This window comes from Bos grunniens, chromosome 29 (assembly GCF_055505025.1).
Source record: "Bos grunniens cultivar Pamir isolate PY7600 chromosome 29, Bosgru_T2T1.0, whole genome shotgun sequence".
In the NCBI taxonomy this organism is placed as follows: Eukaryota; Metazoa; Chordata; class Mammalia; order Artiodactyla; family Bovidae; genus Bos; species Bos grunniens.
The window spans coordinates 6086972-6112592 of NC_141193.1; the positions used below are offsets into that span (position 1 = coordinate 6086972).

The window sequence follows — 25621 nt, forward strand, 5'->3', positions numbered from 1 at the left end:
CAGCAGCAGCAGCAATACCTAATATATCAGTTTTTACCTTTTTATCTTTTTCTATCCCAGGGTCTCATCCAGCACACCACACGTTTGGCTGGCTTTTTTTTTTTTTTGGCCACGCTGTGCACTTTGCAGTTTATGAGATCTTAGTTCCCCAACCAGGGACTGAACCTGGGTCCTTGACAGTAAAAGCGTGGAGTCCTAACCACTGGGTTGCCAGGGAATTCTTGGTTTTCCTATCTCCTTGGGCTCCTCTGTGTTGCAGTTTCTCAGAGTTTCCTCATTTTTGATGACCTTGGCAGTTTTGAGGACAACCTCTCAGATAGCTTATGAAATATCTGTCCACTGGGGTTTTTTCTCATGATTAGGTTAGGGAAGGAAGATCATGGAGGCAAAGTGCTTTGATTAATTTTTGTTATAAAAATAAAATTATTTCCCAAATTGTTCATTCTCTCTCGCTTCCCTCCCTTCCTTCCCTATTTCCTTCCTTTCCTTTTTCACCCTGGTGCCTCTGCTTTGCTGCTCCCGCCCCCCTCCCCCCCTCCCCCCCTCCCCCCCACCGAGTGCTTCCTCTGTTGGTCAGTGAGCCCTGAGCCTGGCAGCACAGCTCAGATGTTGAGAGGCGGGGCACTCAGTGGACCGGAGAGCTCCAGGAAGGCTGCTGGGGGCAGAAAGGGGGTTGGTGTATTGCAGCAGTTGAGATCATGGAATTCCTGGAGATTTGAATCCCAAGGAGCTTTGCATTCCTCACTTCTCTGTTAAAGAGAACCCTTGAAAAGTGAAAGTGAAATTTGCTCAGTCCTGTCTGACTCTGCGACCCCATGGACTATAGCCTGGCAGGTTCCTCTGTCCATGGAATTCTCCAGGCCAGAATACTGAAGTGGGTAGCCATTCCCTTCTCCAGGGATCTTCCCAACCCAGGGATTGAACCCAACGCTACTGCATTGCAGGTGGATTCTTTACCGTCTGAGCCACCAGGGAAGCCCAAATATGGAATTCTTTAGGCAAGAATACTGGAGTGGGATGCCATTCCCTTCTCCAGGGGATCTTCCCAACCCAGGGATCGAACCCAGGGCTCCCACATTGCAGACGGATTCTTTACTCTCTGAGCCATTAGGGTTGCTGGGAGCACTGGGAGCTGGTAGAGAGTGGCCCCCCAAAGGGGGTGTTCAAGGTGAGCCCTAAACAGTCCTGGGTGACTGGAGTGGTGGGAGACATGGAGCAGCATTCCCACCCACAAAGACCCCTCAGTAGCTGGTGTTAAGTGATGCTGCAAGCTCAGCTTCTCTGTGCACCCGTGCTGAATCAAATCTCAGGGACGGGGTTTTGGGTGAAGTAGAAAAGGATAACTTTATTGCATTGCCAGGCAAAGGATGACACAGTGGGCTCATGCCCTTTAAATATCCCCACTTGGGGAAGATAGTGACAAGTTTTATAGAAATTGTTCAAAGAGGGTGTGATCAGCTCCTGGACACTCTTCTGATGGCTTGGTGGTGAGGTCAGCAGGAGTCCGCATTTTCAACCTTCAGATCCAACTGGTTGGGATCTACATCCTTGTGGGCAGTTAGTCAGTTCGGTTGCTCAGTCGTGTCCGACTCTTTGGAACCCCATGGACAGCAGCACGCCAGGCTTCCCTGTTGTTCACCAACTCCTGGAGCTTGCTCAAACTCATGTCCATTGAATCAGTGATGCCATCCAACCATCTCATCTTCTGTCATCCCCTTCTCCTCCCGCCTTCAATCCTTCCCAGCATCAGGGTCTTTTCCAATGAGTCAGTTCTCCGCATCAGGTGGCCAAAGTATTGGAGCTTTAGTTTGAGCATCAGTCCTTCCAATGAATATTCAGGACTGATTTCCTTTAGGATTGACGGGTTGGATCTCCTTGCAGTCCAAGGGACTCTCAAGGGTCTTCTCTAACACCACAGTTCAAAAGCATCAGTTCTTTGGCACTCAGCTTTCTTTATGGTCCAACTCTCAAATCCATACATGATTACTGGAAAAAACATAGCTTTGACTAGATGGACTTGGTCAGCAAAGTAATGTCTCTGCTTTTTAATATGCTGTCTAGGTTGATCATAGCTTTTCTTCCAAAGAACAAGCGTCTTTTAGTTTCATGGCTGCAGTCACCATCTGCAGTGATTTTGGAGCCCAAGAAAATGAAGTCTTTCACTATTTTCCATTGTTTCCCCATCTATTTGCCATGATGTGATGGGACCAGATGTCGTGATCTTCATTTTTTAAATGTTGAGTTTTAAGACAGCTTTTTCACTTTCCTCTTTCACTTTCATCAAGAGGCTTTTTAGTTCCTCTTCCCTTCCTGCCTTAAGGTTGTGTCATCTACATACTTGTGGGCAGTATATCATCATTAATCATTAACTTCTCCCATCCCTTCTTGACCTTTTGGCTAAAATCAAGTGTAGTATGAAGGCTTTCCAGGTTGCACAGTGGTAAAGAACCCGCCTGCCAATGCAGGAGATGCAAGAAAGGCAGGTTTGATCTCTGGGTTGGGACGATTCCCCTGGAGTGGGGAATGGGAACCTACTTCAGTATTCTTGCCTGAAAAATTTCAAGGACAGAGGAGCCTGGTGGGCTACAGTCCTTGGGGTCGAAAAGACTTGGACTTGACTGAGCATACACATACCTGGAGGGGGTTTCAGTATCTGCAAAATAGCTCAAAGACATTGTTGTGTGTATCCTTTGATGGGGAAACAAGATCTTACCCCAAGGCTGCTCTTGACTGTTTCTACCCCAACCCCTCCCTTCCCTGATTAACAACTGCTTGGATCTGCCCATCAGAACTCAGGGAAGGTCATGGAGGCTGAATGAAGGCTCTTCCCTATAATCAAAGACATGGGGGACACAGAAAGGGCCTGTGCCCAGGAGCCCCACAGGGCCCTCCACAGTGTCATAAGCTCTGCAGCAGAGCTGCCCTCTGGGTTGGCTCTGGCCTGCAAGATGCCAATAATGATGTCACTAATCACACCCACTGGGCTCATCTGCTGCACAGTCACTAGGCTGGGAGTTATGACCCCTTCCAACCTGTGAGCCAGCAATGGTATTACCACTGCCCCTTCACAGAAGAGGAAGCCCAGGCATCACCCATTTAGTTAGTCACTGTTACTAATCTCGATCTGACAATGAATCAATGTATCTGAAACCAAGAGTGTCATAGAATAATCCAGAAAGAGTTCGTTTACTGATTCCTGGATCCCCGTTAACAATTCTGAATAAAAACCTCGCTAGCACTTTGATGGAACAGAGCTTCAGTCTGAGGAGTCACCCCAGTCCTTCAGGAAGACCTGTGTCCTGTTGGTACTGTGTGATCTTGGGCAGGTGTCCTCACTTCTCTTCCTTATTAGCACACTGGGGTGTGTGCATGGGTGTGTGGGGAGTGGTTCAGAGCCCTTGATTGATTAACTGCTGTCGTTCAGTCCATCAGTCATGTCCAACTCTTGGCGACCCCATGGACTGCAGCACGCCAGGCTTCCCTATCCTTCACCATCTCTTTGAGCTTGCTCAAACTCATGCCCATTGAGTCAGTGATGCCATCCAACCATCTCATCCTCTGTCTTCCCCTTCTCCTCCTGCCTTCAATCTTTCCTAGCATCAGGTCTTTTCTCATGAGCTGGCTCTTGGCCACATCAGGTGGCCAAAGTATTGAAGCTTCAGTTTCAGTATCAGTCCTTCCAATGAATATTCAGGGTTGGTTTCCTTTAGGATTGATTGGTTTGATCTCCTTGCTGTCCAAGGGACTCTCAAGAGTCTTCTCCAACACCACAGTTCAAAAGCATCAATTCTTCAGCCCTCAGCCTTCTTTACGGTCCAACTCTTACATCCATACATGACTACTGGAAAAGCTATGGCTTTGACTATACAGACTTTGATTGGCAAAGTGATGTCTCTGTTTTTTAATATGCTATCTAGGTTTGTCATAGCTTTTCTTTCAAGGAGCAAGTGTCTTTTAATTATGTGGCTGCAGTCATTGTTCGCAGTGATTTTGTAGCCCAAGAAAATAAAATCGGTCACTGCTTTCATTTCTTCCCCTTCTATTTGCCATTAAGTGATAGAACTGGACGCCATGACCTTAGTTTTCTGATTGTTGAGTTTTAAGCCAGCTTTTTAATGCTCCTCTTTCACTTTCATCAAGAGGCTCTTTGGTTCCTCTTCACTTTCTGCCATTAGAGCGGTAGCATCTGCCTATCTGAGGTTGTTGATGTTTTTCCTGGCAGTCTTGGTTCCAGCTTGTGATTCATTCAGCTTGGCATTTAGCATGGTGTACCCTGCACAAAATAAGCAGGGTGACAATATACAGCCTTGACTTATTCATTTCCCAGTTTTGAACCAGTCCTTCACATGACTTAACGCCTTCAGCTAGGAGGAGATCCGGAAGAAGAGAGTCAGCAACTCCACTGTCTTTCCTCAGCGCTGTCCCACCCCCTCACAGGGTCTGGGTCTCCTTGTGGGCTGGTTCTCCAGCAGGAAGGACCCCAGGAGGACCCCAGTTCCTCTGGATTCTCCCCTTCCCTCCTCCTCTGGCCAGCCCCCAGGCTGGTTCTGACTGCAGAGGTGGGGAGGGCATGCCCCCACCTCCTGACTCACAGCACCTTACTTTCTGGCAGCACTCCCTGGTGCTACCTTGACATTCTTAAGGGTTTTAAAAAGATATTTATTTATTGATTTGGTTGCTCTGGGTCTTGGTTGCAGAATGCCAGATCTTCGATCTTTATTTCACCATGAGGGATCTAGTTCCCTGACCAGAGGATCAAACCTGGTCTCCCTGCTTTGGGGGTGTGGAGTCTTAGTCACTGTACCAACAGGGAAGTCCCAACATTCTTAAGTATTTTAATCATCTCCTGAACTATAAATTCTGGGTTGGGATCAGGGGTGAGGAGGGCAGACAGGAGACCCCTCAGTTCCAAGCCGCCTCCCCAGGGGTATCACAGAGGAGATTAAATGGGGCTGGGTTACATGTCCCCATGGGAAACACGTTGCTTCGATCTCACTCCAGCCCATGCACTCAACTATAATCCTGTGAGCAGGATCGGGATTTGAATCCTAGGTTCCGACCCTAGAACCATGACAGACTCCAGACAGCATCACTTTCATTCTAGTTCTGCTCAGATTGGCCAAATGCTCAAGTCACATGGCCTGTCTGAGCTTATCTTTTCTTCACTGAAATGTTAGGATCCGTCCTGTTCGGTGGGCGGTGGCTGGAGGGAGCGGTGTGCCCCGAGGCAGGAGCGGATGAAAGGTAGCTCTCCGCACCTGGCCTGCCCTGCGGACTAGTCTCCTCTCCCTGGGCCCTGCTGCCCTCTGCTGGTCGAGGTCCAGCTGCCTGGCCAGTGCCCAAGGGGTGGTCAGGAGCCAGGGCTGGGAGTTCCCATTCTATCCTGCCCCGTGTCCAAGTGCCCAGCTCTGCCACTCACTGCTGTGGGTCCCTCTTTCCAACTTCCTGAAACTGTTTCCTCAGCTGCAAAGCGTGGGCTTGGAAGTGCTGACCGGGGGAGGACGTGCGGTATGTCACGTACAGCGCCTGGCCAGACAGGACTCTGTGATGCTGATCTGGTGGGCAGACAGGAGCAGGAGTTCCAGAACAACAGCGCGGCAGAGGCGTGGGTGCAAGAGGTGAGCTCTAGTGTCTTTCGTTCATTGATGCCCCACCCCCGCCCTGGAATCCCCAGCTCCCTTCCTGTTTATCTCAATGGCAGGTGCACTCTGCTCGGCAAACTTGGGACACTCCCCTCCCCTGCTGCTTGTTCCCGTATCCCGCTCACTCCCTCACCCTCCTCTTGGTGTGCAATGGCTGGAACAGGGCCTCACGTAGTAGACAACCAGTATTTCCTAATCCAGAAAAGCTATGACAAACCTAGACAGCGTATTCAAAAGCAGAGACATCCATTTGCTGACAAAGGTCCATAGAGTCAAAACCATGGTTTTTCCAGTAATGTATGGATGTGAGAGTTGGACCATATGGAAGGCTGAGTGCCAAAGAATTGATGCTTTTGTATTGTGGTGCTAGAGAAGACTCTTGAGAGTCCCTTGGACTGCAAGGAGATCAAACCAGTCAATCCTAAAGGAAATCAACCCTGAATATTCACTGGAAGGACTGATACTGATGCTGAAGCTCCAGTACTTTGGGCACCTGATGTGAAGAGCTGACTCATTGGAAAAGACCCTGATGCTGGGAAAGATTGAGGGCAAGAGAAAGGGGCGGCAGAGGATGAGATGGTTGGATGGATGGCATCATCAACTACTCAATAGACATAAGTTCGAGCCAACTCTGTGAGATAGTGAAGGAGAGGGAAGCCTGGTGTGCCACAGGTCGCAAAGACGGAACATGACTTTGCAACTGAACAGCAACAATCCAACACATGGAGCGTGTGCCCTGCCCTCAGTCCTGGACCAGGCTCAGTGTCCCCTCAGCAAACAGGAGCCGAGGAGGAAATTCTAACCTATCTTCGGGGCTCCCCTCCGAGGGTCCAGCCTGCCCTGCCGAGAGCCGTCTGCCGCGTACACCACGTCCACTCCCCTCTGAGGCTGCCTGTCCTTGGCATCGGGATCCCTCTCAGGCCTGGGATCACATTGAGAAGAGGGGACAGACACCCATCTAACACTTCCATGCTTGCCCCTGCTTTACAGCCTCTGCAACAATGTTGTATAGCAAATAACCCCCATGAGTGCGTGCTAAGTCGCTTCAGTTGTGTCTGACTCTTCGTGACGTCATGGATGGTAGTCCACCAGGCTCCTCTGTCCACGGGTGGGTTTTCATTTCTTTCTCCAGGGGATCTTCCCAACCCAGGGGTTGAACCCATGTCTGTCATGTCCCCTGCGTTGGCAGGCAGATTCTTTACCACGAGTGCCACCGATCACTCTAGTTAGTAGTTAACACTGACTACTGAGTGAGTAGGCAACAGCTGAGCGACTTCACTTTCACTTTTCACTTTCCTGCATTGGAGAAGGAAATGGCAACCCACTCCAGTGTTCTTGCCTGGAGAATCCCAGGGACAGAGGAGCCTAGTGGGCTGCTGTCTATGGGGTCGCACAGAGTCGGACACAACTGAAGCGACTTAGCAGCAGCAGCAGCAACATTAACTCACATAATCCACCTCCCGGGGGGAGGACCTCCTCTGCCCTTCATTTTGTTCTTCACTTGTCTAGTCGTGTCTGATTCTGTGGGACCCCATGGACTGCAGATGGCAGCTGGCCCTGTCCTTCACTATCTCCCGGAGTTTGCATAAACTCCTTTTACAGATAAGGAAACTGACACAGAGACAGCCCTGGTGACTCCTCCAAGGTCACAGAACTGGTAAATCACAGAATCAGAATTGAAAACAAGGGAAATCCCTGGCTTTCCACAATCTGACCGATTTATCAGAGGCATGGAGCTTGGAGATCAAGCCCAGGAATGTAGGGTGGGTGGTCAGCTCTTCCACTCTGCTTTGGATCTCTCTGCCCCTCTGTCTGGTCTCAGGCTCTGTTGGAGCCCTAGCTAGTGGCTTCGGGGTGACTCCCGGGGAACTGTGAGTTTTCGATCCTCCAAAGGAGGGGCCCCCAAGAGCAGGAGGCAGGAGAGAGCAAAGAGGGTGGCCTGAAGTGGCTGATCAGCCAGCCACCAACCCCCTCCCACGCCCAGATGTGGGGCCCCGGGGGCGTGTCTTGGGGGGGAGCGGAGAGTAAAGCTACGTGACTCAGAGAGTGTGCCCCACCCTCCCTGCCCAGGGATGCCAGGGAGTGGCCCCTCCCGGGGAATATGACTTGGGGTCCCCACCCCTTCCCCTCGCCTTCCCGGCAGACACCCCCAAGGCTGGGTGGAGGCAGGGTAGAAAAATGAAGACACTTGATTGTCTATGGCTCCTGGCCCCAGCTGGCCTCCGGGCTGCACCTTCCCCAGGCTCCCACTCGTCTGGCCGCGCCCACCCTGCCAGGCGGGTTGGGAGGAATTGAAAGCCTGGCTTGATGGGTGAGGAGGAGAAAGAGGCGGACAACCCACAACAACAACCCCGGCTCCAGGGATGCCCCGCACCCTGCCCCCACCCCGGGACCCCTGAGATGGCTGGCGGGCTGAAGCTAGAAACCAGCCGCCCGATGGTTCCCACCTCTGGTGGTTCCCACCTCTGGCAGCCGCGCAGGTGTCTCAAGCTGAGGGTGAGGCCTGCATTCTTCCCTAGCTCTCAGCATCCCCACCCTCCCCGTGGTCCACCCTCCTGGCAGCCATGGCTTCCCAGCCCAAAAGTCCCCCGGCCTTGACTTGTGGTGGCTTGTTCCTCGTGTCTGGGTGTCTGCAGCTGCCCAACTGGGTCCTGCTCCCGCCTCCGCCCTCCCGGCCACCCTGCCTGGTCCCGCCACCAACTGCAGGATCCTAAGGCATCCAATCTGGCCTCTCCCACTGCATGGGGAATGAAGACCCAGTTCCTTCACCCAGGGGCCCACGCACAGACAGCACACGCTCTGGTGTGCAGGCGGGTTCGTTTGAGTGCAGTGAAGCAGGAGCCGGGAAGCCAGCAGGTCCACCGGTGTTCTGCAGAAGGTGGCCTCTGAGCCGGACTCTGAAGGATCTGGGGGTAGAGGGGGGCTTGGAACAAGCAGTGACCGGGAAGAAGGGTGGGCCAGGGTGGGGAAAGCGCTCCAGCAGGAGACTTCGAGGCTGGGCCAGCTATCAGGGTGCGACTGGAGCATCAGGTGTGCTAGGCATAAGGTGGGGAGGGTGGGCTTCGGTCGGGTGCAAGCAACCTCCCACGTCCCCACCTAGGAAGTTAGACCTCCTCTGGGCAGGGGTGTGCAGAAGGCTCAAGCGACTGGATCCATGCTTTGGAAGGTGTGTGGTGGTGAGGAGGATGAAGGAGGCTGAGAGGCTGGAGGCTGGGAGATGGGAGAGGTCCAGGCAGGAGCAGCTGAGGTCCCGAAGTGGGGCATTGCTTCGCGGCATCCGTCCATTCATTCATCATAGATTTCTTCAGTGCTTCCTCTATGTGAGCGCTGGTGTTTTTTACTTTTTTTGAAGTTTCTTGGCTGTCGCTGGGTCTTTGTTGCCGCGGGAGGGCTTCTTGGGGGTCTCTCATTGCAGGGTGCAGGCTTAGTTACAGGCTTAGGATCTTGAGGGCTTCCGAGGTGGTGCTAGTGGTAAAGAACCTGCCTGCCAAGGGAGGAGACAAGAGACGTGGGTTTGATCCTTGGGTGGGGAAGATCCCCTGGAGGAGGGCATGGCAACCCACTCCAATATTTGCACCTGGAAAATCCCCATGGGCAGAGAAGCCTGGTAGGCTCACAGTCCATAGGGTTAAAGAGATTTGGACATGACTGAAGCGACTTAACACACACACAAACACGTGGGATCTTAGTTCACTGACCAGGGATGGAATTCACGTCCCCTGCACTGGAAGGTGGATTCTTAACCACCTGACCTCCAGCAAAGTCTCCTTGTAAGGCATTGTTTGAGGCACTGCATTGTGCTGAGTCGTTCAGTCGTGTCCAGCTCTTTGCGACACCATGGATTGTAACCTGCCAGGCTCCTCTGAACCGTGAACTTCCTGATGTGCAAGCTGGTTTTAGAAAAGGCAGAGGAACCAGAGATCAAATTGCCAACATCCGCTGGATCATGGAAAAAGCAAGAGAGTTCCAGAAAAACATCTACTTATGGTTTATTGACTATGCCAAAGCCTTTGACTGTGTGGATCACAATAAACTGTGGGAAATTCTTCAAGAGATGGGAATACCAGACCACCTGACCTGCCTCTTGAGAAATTTGTATGCAGGTCAGGAAGCAACAGTTAGAACTGGACATGGAACAACAGACTGGTTCCAAATAGGAAAAGGAATATGTCAAGGCTGTATATTGTCACCCTGTTTATTTAACTTATATGCAGAGTACATCATGAGAAACGCTGGGCTGGAGGAAGCACAGGCTGGAATCAAGATTGCCGGGAGAAATATCAATAACCTCAGATATGCAGATGACACCACCCTTATGGCAGAAAGTGAAGAGGAACTATAAAGCCTCTTGATAAAAGTGAAAGTGGAGAGTGAAAAAGTTGGCTTAAAGCTCAACATTCAGAAAACGAAGATCATGGCATCCCGTCCCACCACTTCATGGGAAATAGATGGGGAAACAATGGAAACAGTGTCAGACTTTATTTTTCTGGGCTCCAAAATCACTGCAGATGGTGACTGCAGCCATGAAATTAAAAGACGCTTACTCCTTGGAAGGAAAGTTAGGACCAACCTAGGTAGCATATTCAAAAGCAGAGACATTACTTTGCCAACAAAGGTCCAGACGTCTAGTCAAGGCTATGGTTTTTCCTGTGGTCATGTATGGATGTGAGAGTTGGACTGTGAAGAAGGCTGAGCGCCGAAGAATTGATGCTTTTGAAATGTGGTGTTGGAGAAGACTCTTGAAGAGTCCCTTGGACTGCAAGGAGATCCAACCAGTCCATTCTGAAGGAGATCAGCCCTGGGATTTCTTTGGAAGGAATGATGCTAAAGCTGAAACTCCAATACTTTGGCCACCTCATGCAAAGAGTTGACTCATTGGAAAAGACACTGATGCTGGGAGAGACTTGGGGCAAGAGGAGAAGGGGACGACAGAGGATGAGACGGCTGGATGGTATCACTGACTTGATGGATGTGAGTCTCAGTGAACTCCGGGAATTGGTGTTGGACAGGGAGGCCTGGCGTGCTGCGATTCATGGGGTTGCAAAGAGTTGGACACGACTGAGCAACTGATCTGATCTGAGGCTCCTCTGTCCATGGAGTTCTCCAGGCAAGAATACTGGAATGGGTTGCCATGCCCTCCTTCAGGGGATCTTCCCAACCCAGGGATTGAGCCCATGCATTGCAGGTAGATTCGGTACCATCTGAGTCAGCAGGGAAGCCCATTGGAGGCACAGAGGATCCCAACAAATCCAGCCTGCGCTCTCAAGGAGCTGGCAATTCAGTGAGAGACCCGATTGCATCAGTGACGAGCTCTCCAAGAACACAAGGGAGTGCAACCCAGGGTAGGGGGCTGGGGTCTGGCTGGAGAGAAGTGGGTATATGAGCTCTGGACCAAACTGCTCCCTGGCAGGGACCCTCCTCCCCAGTGGCCCCATCAGACCAGGCACGTGCCCTCTCCCCTCTCTCATCAGGCCAGGAATGTGCCCGCTCCCCCCCTCTCATCAGGCCAGGTACGTGCCCACTCCCCACTCTCATCAGACCAGGCACGTGCCCGCTTCCCCCTCTCATTAGGCCAGGAACGTGCCTGCTCTCCCCCCCATCAGGCCAGGTACGTGCCCACTCCCCCCTTTCATCAGGCCCGGCACGTGCCCGCTCCCCGCTTTCATCAGGCCAGGCACGTGCCCGCTCCCCACTCTGTGTGGTGTGGCCCCAGGAGCCCTTCCCCTGCCTCTGCACACCTGTGGCTCTCCCACCTCCTTGACCCCATTCTGCTTCTGCTCTGCCTACGGAAAGCAGTTCTTCCCAGACCTTGGCCTCCCAGCCCATGTCCTGGGCGAAGTGCAGCAATGGTCTGAGATGAACTTCAGTCCTCTTCTGGCCATGTGACCCTTTTCTTCAGGAAACCTCAACGTTTGAAGGCCTTCCACTGATTGGATGAGGCCCACACAGGTTATGCAAAGTAATCTATTTTACTCAAAATCTACTAACTGAAAAGTAATCACATTGAATAAATACCTTCACAGCCTCTAGACTGGCATCAGCCCTGTTAACCTCATCAAGTGGACATTTAAATTTTTGCTTTCTGGGTGCACCGAGCAACATGCGAGATCTTCATCCCCTGACAAGGGGTCACGCCCGGGACCACAGCAGTGAAAGCGCCGAGTCCTAACCACTGGACCGCCAGGGAAGTCCCAACACTGATTATTTAAAACGTTTTGTAAATTGTATTAATTTTCGACTGTGCTGGGTGTTCATCGTTGCTCAGAGTGAATCTCTACGCTGGGTCTTAGCTGTGGCCTGAGGGGTCTATTCTCCTGACCAGAGATCGAACCCAGGCCCCTGCATTGCGAGCGCTGAGTCTTATCCACTGGGCCACCAAGGATGTCCTAACAAGGCAGAATTTATTCTTCCTATTTATCAGGTGAGAAGGTTGACTCTCCAGGACCAAGCCCATCAGTCCATCATCTTCTTTTTAATACTCTCAGCCTCCTTGTCCTGAGTCTCTTGTCTGCCTTGTAAAACTTCACACAGCATCTGATGGACTCTCAAGGGACCACGAGGCACTCATTGCCTCCATGCTCACTGGGCAGTCTCTCTTTCCAGGGAAGTGCCTTCTCTCTCTTGGTAGCTTCCCAACCACCCTGCATGCTGGAGTTAAGATGCCGTTCTCCATGGCATTGCACACAGACTTGGCTTTAAGGGCACAAACTGTGGGTTCCCTGTTACACCCGTAGTTCTTGTCATGGTGCTGGGTACCTCATAGAGCTCCCTGGACACCAGGCTGTTGAAGGCATGGATGATGGAGCCTCTGGTTATCCGAGGGAGGGAGCATGATCCAGACATCTTGTTCAGTATCTCGCTGTCCCGTAAAGAATATACTGGGCAGCCCCACCCTACTCCACACGATCAGTCCATGTTTCCTCATTCCTCCTTTATTCCTGGCACTGTGCTAGGCATCTGACAAGCATTTTGCCACTTCACCCCCACAGCAACCCTCTAGGGTGGGCAGGATGCTCTCTGGCTGCCAGATGGAATTGTTAAGGCTGGAGGAGTGTCACGCTTATAAAATCACCTGGCTCTGGAAAATGATGGAACTAGGATTCGAACCCAGATCTGAGACTGACTCCAGAGACAGAGCACTCTGCCCGTCTGCAATGCCAAGGGGCCAAGCCACATCCCCAAGAAAGGGATGAGGGAGACAGACAGCCTTCTTCAGGGATGCCCAGGTCTGGTGCAAAAAGTCAGTGTGACAAGCTTCTTTGCAAAATAACTACCAAGGGTTGCAGGGACTCACATTTCGGGAAATCAGAAATGTGCGAGCTGGGCTTAGCTCACTGGGTTGGGGAGGGCAGGAAGGGGAGAAGAGAAAGAACATTCTGGGCTGGAGTGGGCTTGGGGGAGGAGCAACCAGGCCAGAAATCTAGGCCAGGAACAGTTGTTTCCTACTCCTGAGCAGCTTATGTTAAGACCCTGGAGTAGAGCCTGTAATCCAGGTGGGGTTTTCTGAGCAGATCCCTAACATCACTCCCCCTGTCTCAGCTCAGCTCTGTAACCTGAGCCAGGAGCCCTCACCTGGAGGAAGCAGTCCCACCCCTGGAGCTGTTTCTAATGAAACTGAGCGGGTGGGCTGTTAGTGGCTGGTTCTGTGTGGGTGGACCGCACACAATCAGTCAAAGGTCTTAGAAGGTCTTAAGAGAAGAGACTGAGGTTTCCCAAGGAAGAAGGAATTCTGCCTCAGGTCAGCAACACAGAAACCCTGCCTGAAATTTCCAGCCTGCTGCCCTTCAGAATTCAGACTCAGGACAGCAACATCCAACATCGACCTCCAACCTGTCCTACAGGTTTCGGACTTGTCAGTCCTCAAAATTGTGTTTTTAAGCCGATTCCTTAAAATCACTCTCTGAATATATATCCCATTGGTTCTGTTTCTCTGGAGAACTCTGTACAATATTATAGACTGTACTATGTACATTACACCCATGGAATAATATCTATTGTATTTATCATAAATAAAAGCGATACTTGTGAACCTTTTGTGAGCACCCTCTGTGTGCCAGGCACCCGCCTCTTTCACAGGCAAGAGGCCCAGGTAACTTGCCCAAGGTCCTAAAGTGATAGCCTGGTTTGGATCCAGGTAGTCATACTGGACCCAGTGCCTACACAGGGTGTGCTTTTATCCCCCACATGGAACACGTGTGTAAAGGCATTTCAAAACAAGAGGCATGATGCAACGGACAAGTGATGTCATCTGAACGTGTTTACCGCTGGGATGGGCAGGGTGAAGGAGGGGGTGGGTGGGGTGGGTACAGCCCTAAGAAGAGCCACAAGGTGGCGCCAGGGCACACAGGCGGCTCCAGGATGTGTGGTCCAGGGCTGGGAGATGGGAGTGAGTCAGGGGTCTCCAGGACCAGCCCTCCATAGGACTGGTGAGCCTCGGACCCCCCTTCCTCAGGCCTCAGAGGGGTTTTGCTGCAATCCAGGATCCCAGCCCCAGGGTCAGGGGGGCTGGCCTCAGGGGTGCCCATCTGTTTGAGGTATAGTTCGGTGGTCACAGCCTGGGGACTGGGTCCGGCCCAGCCAACTGGGCAGAAGGTCAGCAACCAGCTCCTTCCTGTGCTGCCAGGGCAGTCGGGCGGGGAGGGCCCCAGGCCCTCAGGTCACCACACAAAAGCTCCGGGTGATCCGCCTCCAGAAGTTGCGACCGCGGCTGCTGAGGGCCACCTCGGCTGCCTCCTGGAAGACGGCGTGGACGTTCTCCTGGAGTAGAGCCGAGCATTCGAGGTAGGCCACGGCGCCCACGGCCCGCGCCATCTCCTGGCCCTAGCAGAGAGCGCGACAGGGCTGCTGTCAGCTGGCCACTGCCGGGGGCCTCGCGTCCAGCCGCCCCCTCCCCCACCGGGCCCCTTGCCACCCTAGACGTGCTCTCCTAGGGCGCCCTCAGCTCCTGCCCCCTGGCCTGACCAAGCACCCTGATGGGTTCACACAGTTTCCTGCCTCAGTTCTCGGCCAGGTCTCTGCCTCTCCAGGTACCAACTAATTACCTTCCCAGCCTGACCCAGGCGCGCCACAGAGAGGGGCCTGCAGACTAAAGAGTTGGAGGGGTCCCCCTGGCTGTGAAGTAGGGGGGCAGGACCATCTGATGTGCACTCCACTTGCTCTCCATCCTCACTGGAAACTTCTAAGCCTGGCAGTTCTTGACCACGTCTGCTTCCCAAACACCCCCCACCCTGCTCCACATCCTGTGTGTGCTGAGAGGCTGGGCCAGAGTGGCATCCTCCCAGGGGTGCCCTCTCCTGCCCCCCACCCCACCCCACCCTAGGCTGCGTCTCCTACCCTGTGGTAGGTCACAGGTTCCAACCCGTTTTTCCGCAGCTTCTTCACCAGCATCTTGTCCTTGCGCAGGTCGGTCTTGCAGCCCACGACGATGATGGGCACCTCCTTGCAGAAGTGATTCACCTCTGGGTACCACTGTGGGGAGAGGGGTGGTGAGGACACGTGTGTGAGCCATCAGGGGAGTGGGCTGCTGTCCTGAACTCCGGGTAAACTCTGACAACGATACTTAGCACAGCCAGCTTAGGGAGCACTCTTGGCGCTAGTGGTAATGCAGTGCCGATGCAGGAGACATGGGTTCAATCCCTGGGTCAGGGAAGATCCCCTGAAGAAGGAAATGGCAACCTGCTTCAGTATTCTTGCCTGGAGAATTCCATGGACAGAGGACACTGGCGGGTTACAGTCCATGGGGCTGCAAAGAGTCAGACATGACTGAGCGACTGAGTAAGGGAACAACTCACTGGCACTAAGAAGACAAGGTACTCCAAGCCAGGCTAAGACTTTACACATAATGAGCACACGAAGCCTCTGTCTCTGTGAGGCAAGTTCTATCATCAGTCCCACTGCACAGATGCACTCACTGAGGCGCAGAGAGGCTCTGTAACTTGGCCTTGGTCACAAGACCGGAAGTGTTAGAATTTGAACCCAGAGGTTAGCGCCCAGAGCCCTGTCCCCACCTACTCTAGAATCCTACCTCTGCAAGGTAAGGGGTCCCAGGACCGTCTCCCCAGTGGGGCAACATTCATAAATAAATAGTGAGGCTCTAAAACTAAAGCAGCTCACGAAATGCTTGCAGCAGCTGTTGGCCTTTCGGAGGGGGCACTCCTGTCCTGCCAGCTGCTCTCTGGAATGCGAGGCCTCACGGCTGGGTTATTTCAGTCTGGACTATAACCCAGGAGCCTGGAACCAGCAGCGCACGCCAGCTCAGTTTCGGGGAAAACCGGCATCAAACTGTCTGGCTTCTGGAGACATATGGGGCCTGTTTGGGGTCCCAGCGACCCTTCCATCCGCAAAACTGCCCTTGACAAGGGTCTTCTCTCTGACGCTGCTTTGCTAAGTCCAACAGGGCATCTCATCAGACCTCGTCCTAGCTAAGCCCTGGCATCAGCGATCATGCCATCCTCCGAAAGCTGGTTGGCATGGTGCCCCAGGGCCCCACACTCCTGGTTGTCCTCAGGTCTCCAGGTGACAGCTCCCCTCCGCCTCCCACCCCCAATCCACAGCTCTTCCCCACCAGCAGCTCCTAAATGGATCTGCCCAGCCCTGTCCTCTCTCAGGAACCGCAGACTCAGACTTCTGCCTGCCCCTCCACCGGGATGTCCAAGGGGCCTCCACTGCCCACCTCCCTGCCCTCAGCCTGCTCCTCCTCGTCTTGGGAAACGGCAAGTCTACCTTCCAGGTGCTCTGAGCAAGTGTCTCTCTCCCACCCATGTCCAATCCATCTGCAAACCCTGGTGGTTTGGTTCTACCTTCCAGATTTGGTACCCACTCACCTCTCACCATCCCCTCTGCCGGTACCCTGGTCCCAGCCTTGGTGCCTAGAACAGTCCTGGCACATAGAGGTACCTTCCAAATGCATACCAGTCTGCATGGAGCAGACTGGTTCAAGTCCCAGGGTTACCACCTTAATAGATGCGTATCTTGGAGCAAGGGCCCCAATCTGGGAACGATAGTATCTGCTCCATAAATTGTTTGTTTTTGTTTTTTTCCACTTTTTGGTTATACTGTGGGGTATGCAGGATCTAAGTTCCCCAACCAGGGATTGAACCTGCGCCCCCTGCAGTAGAAGTGCAGAGTGTTAATCACTAGACCACCAGGGAAGTTCCTTTGTAACATTTCTAGGTTAGCTGAGTAAGTATGTCAGTGCCCAGAACTGCACCTGCCCGTATTAAGTCCTCAGTAAACACTGCCATCGTTGTGGTTATTGTTACTACAGCTGTCACTGGTTGTGCTCTGATGGACCCTGGAGCACGCCCTTCACACACGCCTGGAGGCGCTGGCGGTAGGAGCTGCTGGCTGGAACAGAGCAACTCCAGGGACCATGTCCCCACCACCTGTGAGCAGCCCTGGGGACCTCTACCGTGATCAGCGGATGTCCTGGGCGGCCACTGGGAGCCAGCGGTCACGTTGCGGGAGGCTGGCAGTTCCTGTGACCTCGGACAGGCCGGGGCTGGGGAGAGGCAGGGGTCTCTGGGTTGCCCTGCATCCTTAGGCAGAGTCATGGTGGAAAGGCCTCAGCATTTTGAGTCTGCAGCATGGGCAGGCAGGAAGTACTGGATGGGGAGTCAGAGTCTCGTCCAGACCCTGCCACCAGATCCCCGTGGGACCTTGGGTAAGCCGCTCTGGACCTCCGTTTCCCCACGGTTACGCCAAACACATTGGACCACACATCATCCAGGGCCTGCCAGGTTCTGACAGTCAGCTGGGTCCAGGGCAGGGGCGGAGCGGAGTGGCCTGGCTATGGGGCTTTGCCTCCCTGTCCATCCCCACCTCCACCCCGCTGCCACCTACCCGGTTAGAGATGTTGTCGAAGCTGTGTGGACTGGTGACGTCAAAGCAGAGGAGCAGGACGCTGGCATCAGGGTAGAACAGGGGCCGCAGGCGGTCATAGTCCACTTGCCCTGGTAGGGTGGGGGCCGGTCACTCCCTCCAGATCTCCTGCCCACTGTCAGCACGTCCCCAACATCAGAGCGGTCACCCCAACCAAGACCAGGGGAGGGTGTGAGCTGAGCGGGTGAATTAGACCAGGGCCTAGTTCGTGCCTCGGAGTCCAGCCCGTGAATGATCCCCTTGGGGCCGTGTCCCCCTGGCTGGCCTGTGGGATGTGCCAGCCCCCGCCTGGGTGAGACCACTTGCTGAGAGAGCCCTGCTCTGGCAGAAGTAGGGGGTTTCTGAGGCCCCCACTCAGAACCTGCTTTGCCCTAGGCTTGGGGGAACTGGGGGAGGAGAAGAAAGAGGCAGGCGGGACCTGGGCCAAGATGTCACAGCCCAACAAGGTAAGGGGGTTGTGGGATTCCCTGAGTTTGGCTTTGAATTCTTTTTTTTTTTTGACCTGTGGGATCTTAGTTCCCTGACCAGGGATCAAACCCAGGCCCTGCAGTGGAAGGCACAGTCGTTAACTACTGGCCTGCCAGGGAAGTCTCCTAGCTTTGAGTTCTGATGTACTTGACTCTGAACCTTCTTGTGGGCAAGGTCAGGAGGCTGGGGGTCAGAAGTCAAGGTCGAACAATCTTATAGGAGCTAAAGCCAGGGTGGAACGCTCAGGAGGCCAGAAACAGTCTGCCTCTTGAGAGCCAAGAGTTCCGCCTTGTCTCCAGGACCCCGTTGGCTGCTCTGGGTCAGGGGGCTACAGTGAGGAGGGTTCAGGCCAACACCCGTCCCCTGGAGACTGCTTGGCCTCCCTGGTTCAGAAGGAAGGGGGTGGGGTCCCTCCTGCCACCCTGCCCCTCCCCCAGCCCTGCACCCACCTGCCGTGTCCCAGATTTGGAGGTGGACGGGTTTGCCCTTCACCTGCAGATTCACGCCGAGCCGCTCAAACACCGTGGGGGTGTAGCTCTGGGGAAGAAGGGGTTGGGGGTGGTTAAGAGGGCAGCTTCTGAAGGGCGGTGGTCCTGGCAACCAGGTCAGAGCCCACGAATGCGCGCGGCACAGCCCCTTTGGCAGTCAGCAGAGCGGATGGTTTCTGGGAGGGAGCTGGCTGGTGGCGTTGCGGCCACTTTGCAGCTGAGTGCCCCCTGCCCCGTCGAGGCACTGAACCTCCCTGGGCCCCTCCGAGACTGTAGAGTGGGTCTCCTGGAGCACCCACCGCAGGTGCTGCTGTAAGGAGCTTCACATGGAGCCCCGAGCCCAGGGCCTGGTACAGACTAACATTCTACAGGTGCCAGGACCGCTATTTTTATCTTTGTCCTTGTCCAGACTGTCCCATTTCCGAGCCTTCCTTCCTGCTGTCCCCGCCTCCTAGAATGACATTAACCTACGTTTGTTCATTCACTTATTCATTCATTCATTCACAAGCACCTTCTCCGGGTCTGATTCTGGACATTCAGGAACAAGTAATAGAGACTCACTGCCTAGCCTGGGGAGCTCCTAGCTTTCGGGGGTGGGGGAGTCCCCTCTTTTGCCTCTCAACCTCTCATAATCCAACCAGGATGCTCCCATTTCTGTCTCTCTTACCTGCCCTGCCTGGCCCCAGGTGGAGGTCACCTGCCAGGGGCCCCTCCACCCCAGGCCCGCTAAGCCTGAGCTCGCCCCCTCCCCACAAAGGCCAGATGAGTGGGAGCAGGAGGGGCTTTTACACAAGTGCAGGAAGGAAGAGGGGAGCTTGTGCAGAGGGGAGCCGAGCAACAGGGGGCAGGTTTTCACACCACAAGCCCTCTGCACCAAGCGGCATGCTGGCCCCCTTGCCTTCTGGGTAGCCAAGTCTTGCCCCCTTGCTCAGGGCTGGGCAGTGGGACCATAGCCCGGGGGGACCCTGTTTTTCCCTCTTCCCATGCCAGGTGGGGCCCCCACCTGCCCGTGACTCAGGAGGACTTCAAGGCTGCCTGCGTGCTGGTCCTCTGAGTCAGGGCCTGGCCACTGGGAAGGGCAGTCCCCTAGCAGAGGGTCAGCAACGTCCTTCAAGGGCACTTAGGAAGCGGTGGTGGGGAGGGTGGGAAGAAAGGTGGGTCACAGAGCAGGCAACCAGGCAGGATGGAGAAGTCAAGGATGGCCCTGGGGTCAGCCACCCTGGACTCTAGTCACTGGCACTTCCTCTACTCAGATTAGGGCTGCCCCCTCCTTCCCATGCCCCCTCCTTGCCCCCTCCTCTCAGGCCTGGTAGGGGACAGTGTGACATGTGCCATGGTGGCTATGAACGCTGGCTTTCTTTTTTTTTGGCTGTGCCACACAGCATGTAGGATCTTAGCTCCCCAACGAGGGATCGAACCTGCACCTCCTGTGATGGAAGAGGAGAGTCTTAACCACTGGACCACGAGAGAAGTCCAAGGAGCACAGGCTTTGGAATGAGATGCACCTGGCTTAGGACGGGCTCTGGCACTCACTGTGTGACCTTGGGCCAGTGCCCTCGCTGGTTAAAGGAGGCGAGTATCTGTGTGTGACAGCGAAGGCCGGCTGGCAGGCGAGGTCAAACGCCCACCGCTTAGGAAACTGGGCGCCAGGGGCAGCATCCACCCCTCCAGGAGGTGCCCCTTCCCCAGCCCCTCCCCAGCCTGTCACCATGGAGGTGCTGACATCTGTAGAGCTCCCAGCTGGGCTGCCCACCGTGGCAGGACCCCTCCTGATCTGAGGCGCAGGGCGACCTGCCGTGAAGTTCTTGGGAGCCACGCTTCTGGACTCTGCAAGTGTCTGTGGAGATAACACCGTCACCCACATTCTCGAGGGATCTGCTCTGCGAGGCTCTTTACCTGCACCATCTCTGATCCTGGTAACCTTAGAAAGTCGACACTATCCCCATTTTCTCTTTTTTGGCCTCACTCCACATGTGGGATCTTAGTTCCTTGACCAAGGATTGAACCTGCGTCTCCCACAGTGACAGCGTGTGGTTCTAACCACTGGACCGCCAGGGAAGTTCCCCTCACCGCGTTTTCCTGTTGAAGACACTGAGGCCCAGAGAGGGGAAGTGACTGGCCCACGGTAACATACTAGACAGATGGCTGAGGATGGGGCCAGGTCTCTCAGGCTCCAGGAGCTAGGCTCTGACCCTCCTTACCTGTCTCTCCTGAGGTCACCCACTCTAGCCCCTGGCACCAGAGCTGAGCAGGAAAGCCCCATTCACGGAGTGGGACTGGGTTCTCCCCTCTGGAATGTCATCCCGCAGACTCCATCGACACCTTCTGTCTTGTTCTTTGGACCCCCCCAGGCAGGGTCACTCTCTGCCTGCAGGACCAATAAGCACCTAATCTTATCTGCGGCGTCCTCCTGCAGAAAGACAGGGCTGGACCCAGCTAGACCAGGGCAGATGACTCATGCTTGGGTCTGACCGCACAGCGTTCACAGACAGACAGATGGACCATTATAGCATGGGAGACACAGCTCCAGAGAGGAGACCCAGGAGTTTCCCCGGGGAAGCACACTCATGGGAGTCCCTGCCGGGGGCCAGGAAGAACTCGGCTGGCCCTGGAAGGTCAGCTGGTGTGCCCTGCCCTGTTCCACCCTGACCCTGCTGTGGGGGCCCTGGGCTTCTGGCCCTGTGGTTGTGGTTGTTGCCCTAAGTGTCAGGGGCCAGTGCCCAGCTAGGAGTCCCCCTGCCTCGGGAGCTTTCTCTCTACTCTCCAGCCCTGAACTCAAGGTCAGGCCACAGCCAGACAAGGCTCACTGAAGCCCTCCAGACCCCCGAGGCCCTCCAGATCCCAGCCTGCTCTTCACTGCAGGCAGGAAGCCTGGCACGTGGGATCCCAAGTCTCCTAGCTGTTGGCTCCCCGGGCTTGCAGGGCTGTCAAGAGGAGGCGTCCAAGGCCAGGACAGGAGGAGGCTGCTCTGGCTCGCAAAGCTCTGGGCTGCGGAGGATATCCTGATCACGGCCAGGAAGACCTGGGTTCTAGGCCAGGGCTCTCACAGGCGGGCCCTGTGCCCCGAGGCCAGACTCTTCTCTCCGGCCACTGTCTTTCCAGCTATAAACTGAAGGCCTTTTCCGCTCTCAGATCTTGTGCTTCTTTAAATGAAGTGTTTCTCTTGTGCCTGGAGGCAGACGGGTCCCTGGGAATGCGGGTCTCCAAACGGGAGGACCGGTGGCAGGCCGGCCCCCTGGTGACAGGCGTGTGCTCCCTTTCCCTGGCCACCCCGAGTGTCCTTCACCCTTCAACACACACTTCGTTCACATCAGCCAGAAATGCCTATTTCCACACTGCAGCCTCTGCAGTCGGGATGGGTCTCACCCTTGAGGATGTCTCAGAGCCCAGGACAGTGGCAGTGAGGTACCCCCACCCCCTCACCCCCATCCATCCAGGCCCCTCTCACAGGCCCCTTTCCCAGGCCTCAGGTCGCCCAGCTTCTCTGTGGAGCTCCCCGCAACTCTGCCATAATTGTTGGGTTTGGGTTCTCACAGGCAGCATCTGGGGGCCCGGAAACACATCCCTCCCCCCAACTAAAAAAAAAAAGTGAGTGGCCAAAGGACATGACGTCAGCTCCCAAAACCACACAGCAAGAGTTGGCTTGATGCTGCCACAGTGGAAAGAAAGGCTGACTCCGTTAGCAGGCCCGGTCTCCTCAGCCTCCCCCATCCAACTCCCACCCCCCTCCCCGTCCCCCCGGGTCGGAGGGTGCAGGGATCCACTGGAGGGGGCGGTGGTGCTGCAAGGGGACCCATGGGCTCCAGGGGAACTGGGCTGAGGGGGCGCACAGTGGGTGGGTCTCACCCTGCCCTGGGGCTGACAAATCCGCCTGGACAGGCAGTGGGCATGCTGGTGGGGGAAAGACAGTCCACGTGCCCAGGCATCGACGACATGCCAGGTACCACCCGGGGCCATGTCTTAGCCTTGCCTTAATGCTACCTCACCACCACCCTTGGGTCTCTCCACCCAGGGAGGTCTCATGAGGGATTGGAGGCTCACAGAGGCTGAGCAAGGCACGGTGGCCCCCAGCTGGGGGAGACTGAGGTGCCAACCCAGCTGTCTGACGAGGTGGTTGTGTTCTGACCCTCTAAGGCTGAGCCCACAGGACAGCCATCGTAGGGGCAAGAGCTGGGTGAAGACGTGATGTCTCCCAAGAAGAACGTTTGCCACTTTTCAGTGGGTCCTTCCTGCTGCAGCTCAGCCCCTGACTTGTGTGAACTCACTCATCGCTGCGACCCTGAGAGCTGGGCACCACAGCTATTCCTATTATGCAGTTGAGCCAACAGGCACAGAGAGGGTAAGGGGCCTGCCTGAGGGCACACAGCTGTGAGTCCCGAAGCCAGGATTTGAAGCCAGGAGATCTAGCTTCACCACCCCAGAGTGGTCAGTCCTCTTAGCCAAGGGGTGCCACCGAGGGTTCTCTTAGGACCCACAACGTCCCCAGGCCGCCCAAGTCATTCCCCCCGCACACCTCCCCCGGGTAGGTGCCGTTCTTGGCACTTTACAGACGATGCCACTGAGTCACTCCTGGGGCCACGGTGAGAGCTGCCTTGGACCCCAGGCTCTGCGGGGAGGCAGGATGGGCGCCTGTCCCTCCCTCCTCGGGGGGCAGGAGGCGCCGGGGGCCGCACTCACCTCGGGGAAGGCCCCCTCCGCGAAGACCATCAGCAGTGACGTCTTCCCGCAGCCGCCGTCGCCCACGAGGACCACCTTGACCGACCGCGCGCCGCCCGGCGCCTCCTCGCTCGGGGCCTGGGCCGCCTTCATCGCGGGGCGCGGAGGGACGGAGGGAGGGAGGGAGGCAGGGCCGGGGCGCGCGGAGCGGCGGCCGCGGGGCCGGCGGGGCAGGAATGTGGAAGGGGCGGGGCGGCGGGAGGAAGTGCGGGCGGCGGGCGGCCCAGGTGAGGGGCCGGCCGGGCACATTCCGCGGCCCTGCCCCTCCCGTCCCACGGCCCGGGACCCAGGCGGCCCGAGACAAACTCTTCTTGAATCTCTGCTCTGTGGGGCCCTCAGGGTGCAGGAAGTGGAGGACCCAGATCGGCCTAGGTCCCTCAGGAGCGCACCCCGGTCTGATGCGGAGAAGACTCGTAGTTGGGCAGTGACCCCATGGACGGGGACAGACGAGGCTCCTGGCCCACTTCTCGCCGAGCAGGGAGGTGGGGGTCAGCCCTGTTGGCCCACCAGCTTGGTGGGGGGCAGGGACGGGGTCCCTAGTGCCTAGTCTCTGCGGGCCCGGAGCAGGAACTGGTGACTTTTGGTGGATGAATGAATGAGTGAATGAATGAATATGCATCCCTTCCCCCCATCTCCCTGGAGACAGAACACCCCACAGCCCTCCTGCAGGTGTTCCAGGAAAGGTGGGAAGGGGGTGACCCGGGCAGGCCCTTATGGGCGAGTCCGTGGCACTGCCAGCTGGACCTCCCCTCCCCCAGCCAGTACCAGGAAGTCTCACTAGCAGTGGGTCTCCCCTCTGCCTGGGGCATGGCCTGGTGAAAGCGATGGAACCTTCCATCTGTAAAGTGCTTAGAGCAGGGTCCGGTACATGGTGGTGATGCCATGTATAATTCTTGCTATTTCCTGTGCTCAAGGGCTTGGGGACCCTGAACTGCAGAAGCTCAAGTCTCTCACAGGGACTTCCCTGGTGGTTCAGTGATTGAGAATCTGCCTTCCAATGCTAGGGATGTGAGTTCAATCCCTGGGTGGGGAACTTAAGATCCCACATGTGGGGCGACTAAGCCCCTCGCGCCACAACGAAAGACCCTGCATGCTGCAACTAAGACGTGATGCAGACAAAAAAAAAACGTCTCTCACAGCCTAGAACGGGAGACAAGCGGGACATATTAGTGTGATGAGAGCTCCAGCCGTGGCAGGGACAGGCAGTGGACGAGAGGAAGAGGGGCCCCACACTCAGGCTGGGGGTGGTTTGAGAGAGGGGCCAGAGTCTTGAGGAAAAAGCGAAACGCAGTTAGATGGGGGAAGAGAAGAGGGTTCCAAACTGAGGGGACAGCATGTGTAAGGTATAGAGGTGTGTGTGGGGGGTTGTTTGCAGTGGCCGGGGCGGGGGGCAGGGGGTGCTGCAGTTCTTCCCTATGATGAAGGGTGAGGTTGGATGAGGGAGCTGGTCCTGGGGGTGAATCTGAGGATTAAATGGGGCCTGGATAGTGGAGCACTTTGGGTGCCAGGAATTAATACCGAATTGAACTGGAAACTCCCTGTCACCTGACCGCCTACTCCAGTTACGCGTGCTCAGTCACTCGATCGTGTGAACCCATGGACTGTGGCCCGCCAGGCTCCTCTGTCCATGGAATTTTTCAGGCAAGAATACTGGAGTGGGTTGCCATTTTCCTCCTCTGAGGGACCTTTCTGACCCAGGAATCCAACTGCGTCGTCTTCTGGATTGGCAGGTAGATTCTTTACCACTAGTGACATCTGGGAAGGCCTCCTACTCCTATTAGCAGCCAGAATTGAAATATATATTTATAAGATGGGCACAAAGGCCGCCCCAGATCATGGACTGTTTCCACTGAAGCTCAGAGAAACAGAGGGCAGGAGTCTCGGGGTTTTTCACCTTCCCCCACACAGGTCATGACATCATTCCTCAAGCAGTTCAAAGCCAGGAGGTGAAAAACCACTCTCAGCCCCCTTAAACCTCACCATGGCCCAAAGAGGCAGCTAGGTCAAGAGTCACCACCCCTCTGCTGAGCAGCAGAGTCCAGGCCGCTGACTCCTGTTCCAGGCTCAGCCAGGGCCACAGTCAGCAGGCCAAATGAAGCCTCACCTGGATGGAGCGAGCACCCCAGGACATCCCCTCCCACCTGTCAGTTGCCCCTTCCTCCCCGAAACTGCCAAAGGGCTGGGCAGTGACTTGGCACCGGACTGGGTGTGTAGCCACTGATCAGGGCTCCCCGCCCCAAGGAGTGGTGGGGAGGAACCCCACCCCCAACAATCAGCTGTTGGCCTCGTCATCCCCTAGGCTCCCCTGATGACTGCTGTCATCAGGCGTTGGGTGGCAAGGCTGGGAGGCAGGTGGGGCCAGACTAGGGGTGGAGGGAGCTAAGAGTCAGGCAGAGGTGTTTGGCCTTTGTTGCTATGGGGATAATC

General features: G+C 55.4%; 1 protein-coding gene across 2 annotated transcripts; it reads right to left on the reverse strand.

Moving 5' to 3' along the window:
• Positions 1-8857: 8857 nt before the first annotated feature.
• On the reverse strand, positions 8858-23392 carry RHOD (ras homolog family member D). 2 transcript variants are annotated; one of them, XM_086385630.1, is made up of 5 exons: positions 23156-23392; positions 18440-18527; positions 17484-17593; positions 14976-15110; positions 8858-9126 (listed from the first exon to the last, which is right to left on the reverse strand). In XM_086385630.1, exons 1-5 carry the CDS (start codon positions 23285-23287, stop codon positions 9079-9081), a joined length of 513 nt encoding a protein of 170 aa, XP_086241756.1. In that variant the 5' UTR covers positions 23288-23392; the 3' UTR covers positions 8858-9078. The 2 variants fall into 2 exon arrangements, with proteins under 2 accessions (XP_086241756.1, XP_086241755.1); XM_086385629.1 differs by lacking the exon at positions 8858-9126 and adding an exon at positions 13882-14462 and having other exon boundaries at positions 23156-23385.
• Positions 23393-25621: the final 2229 nt, after the last annotated feature.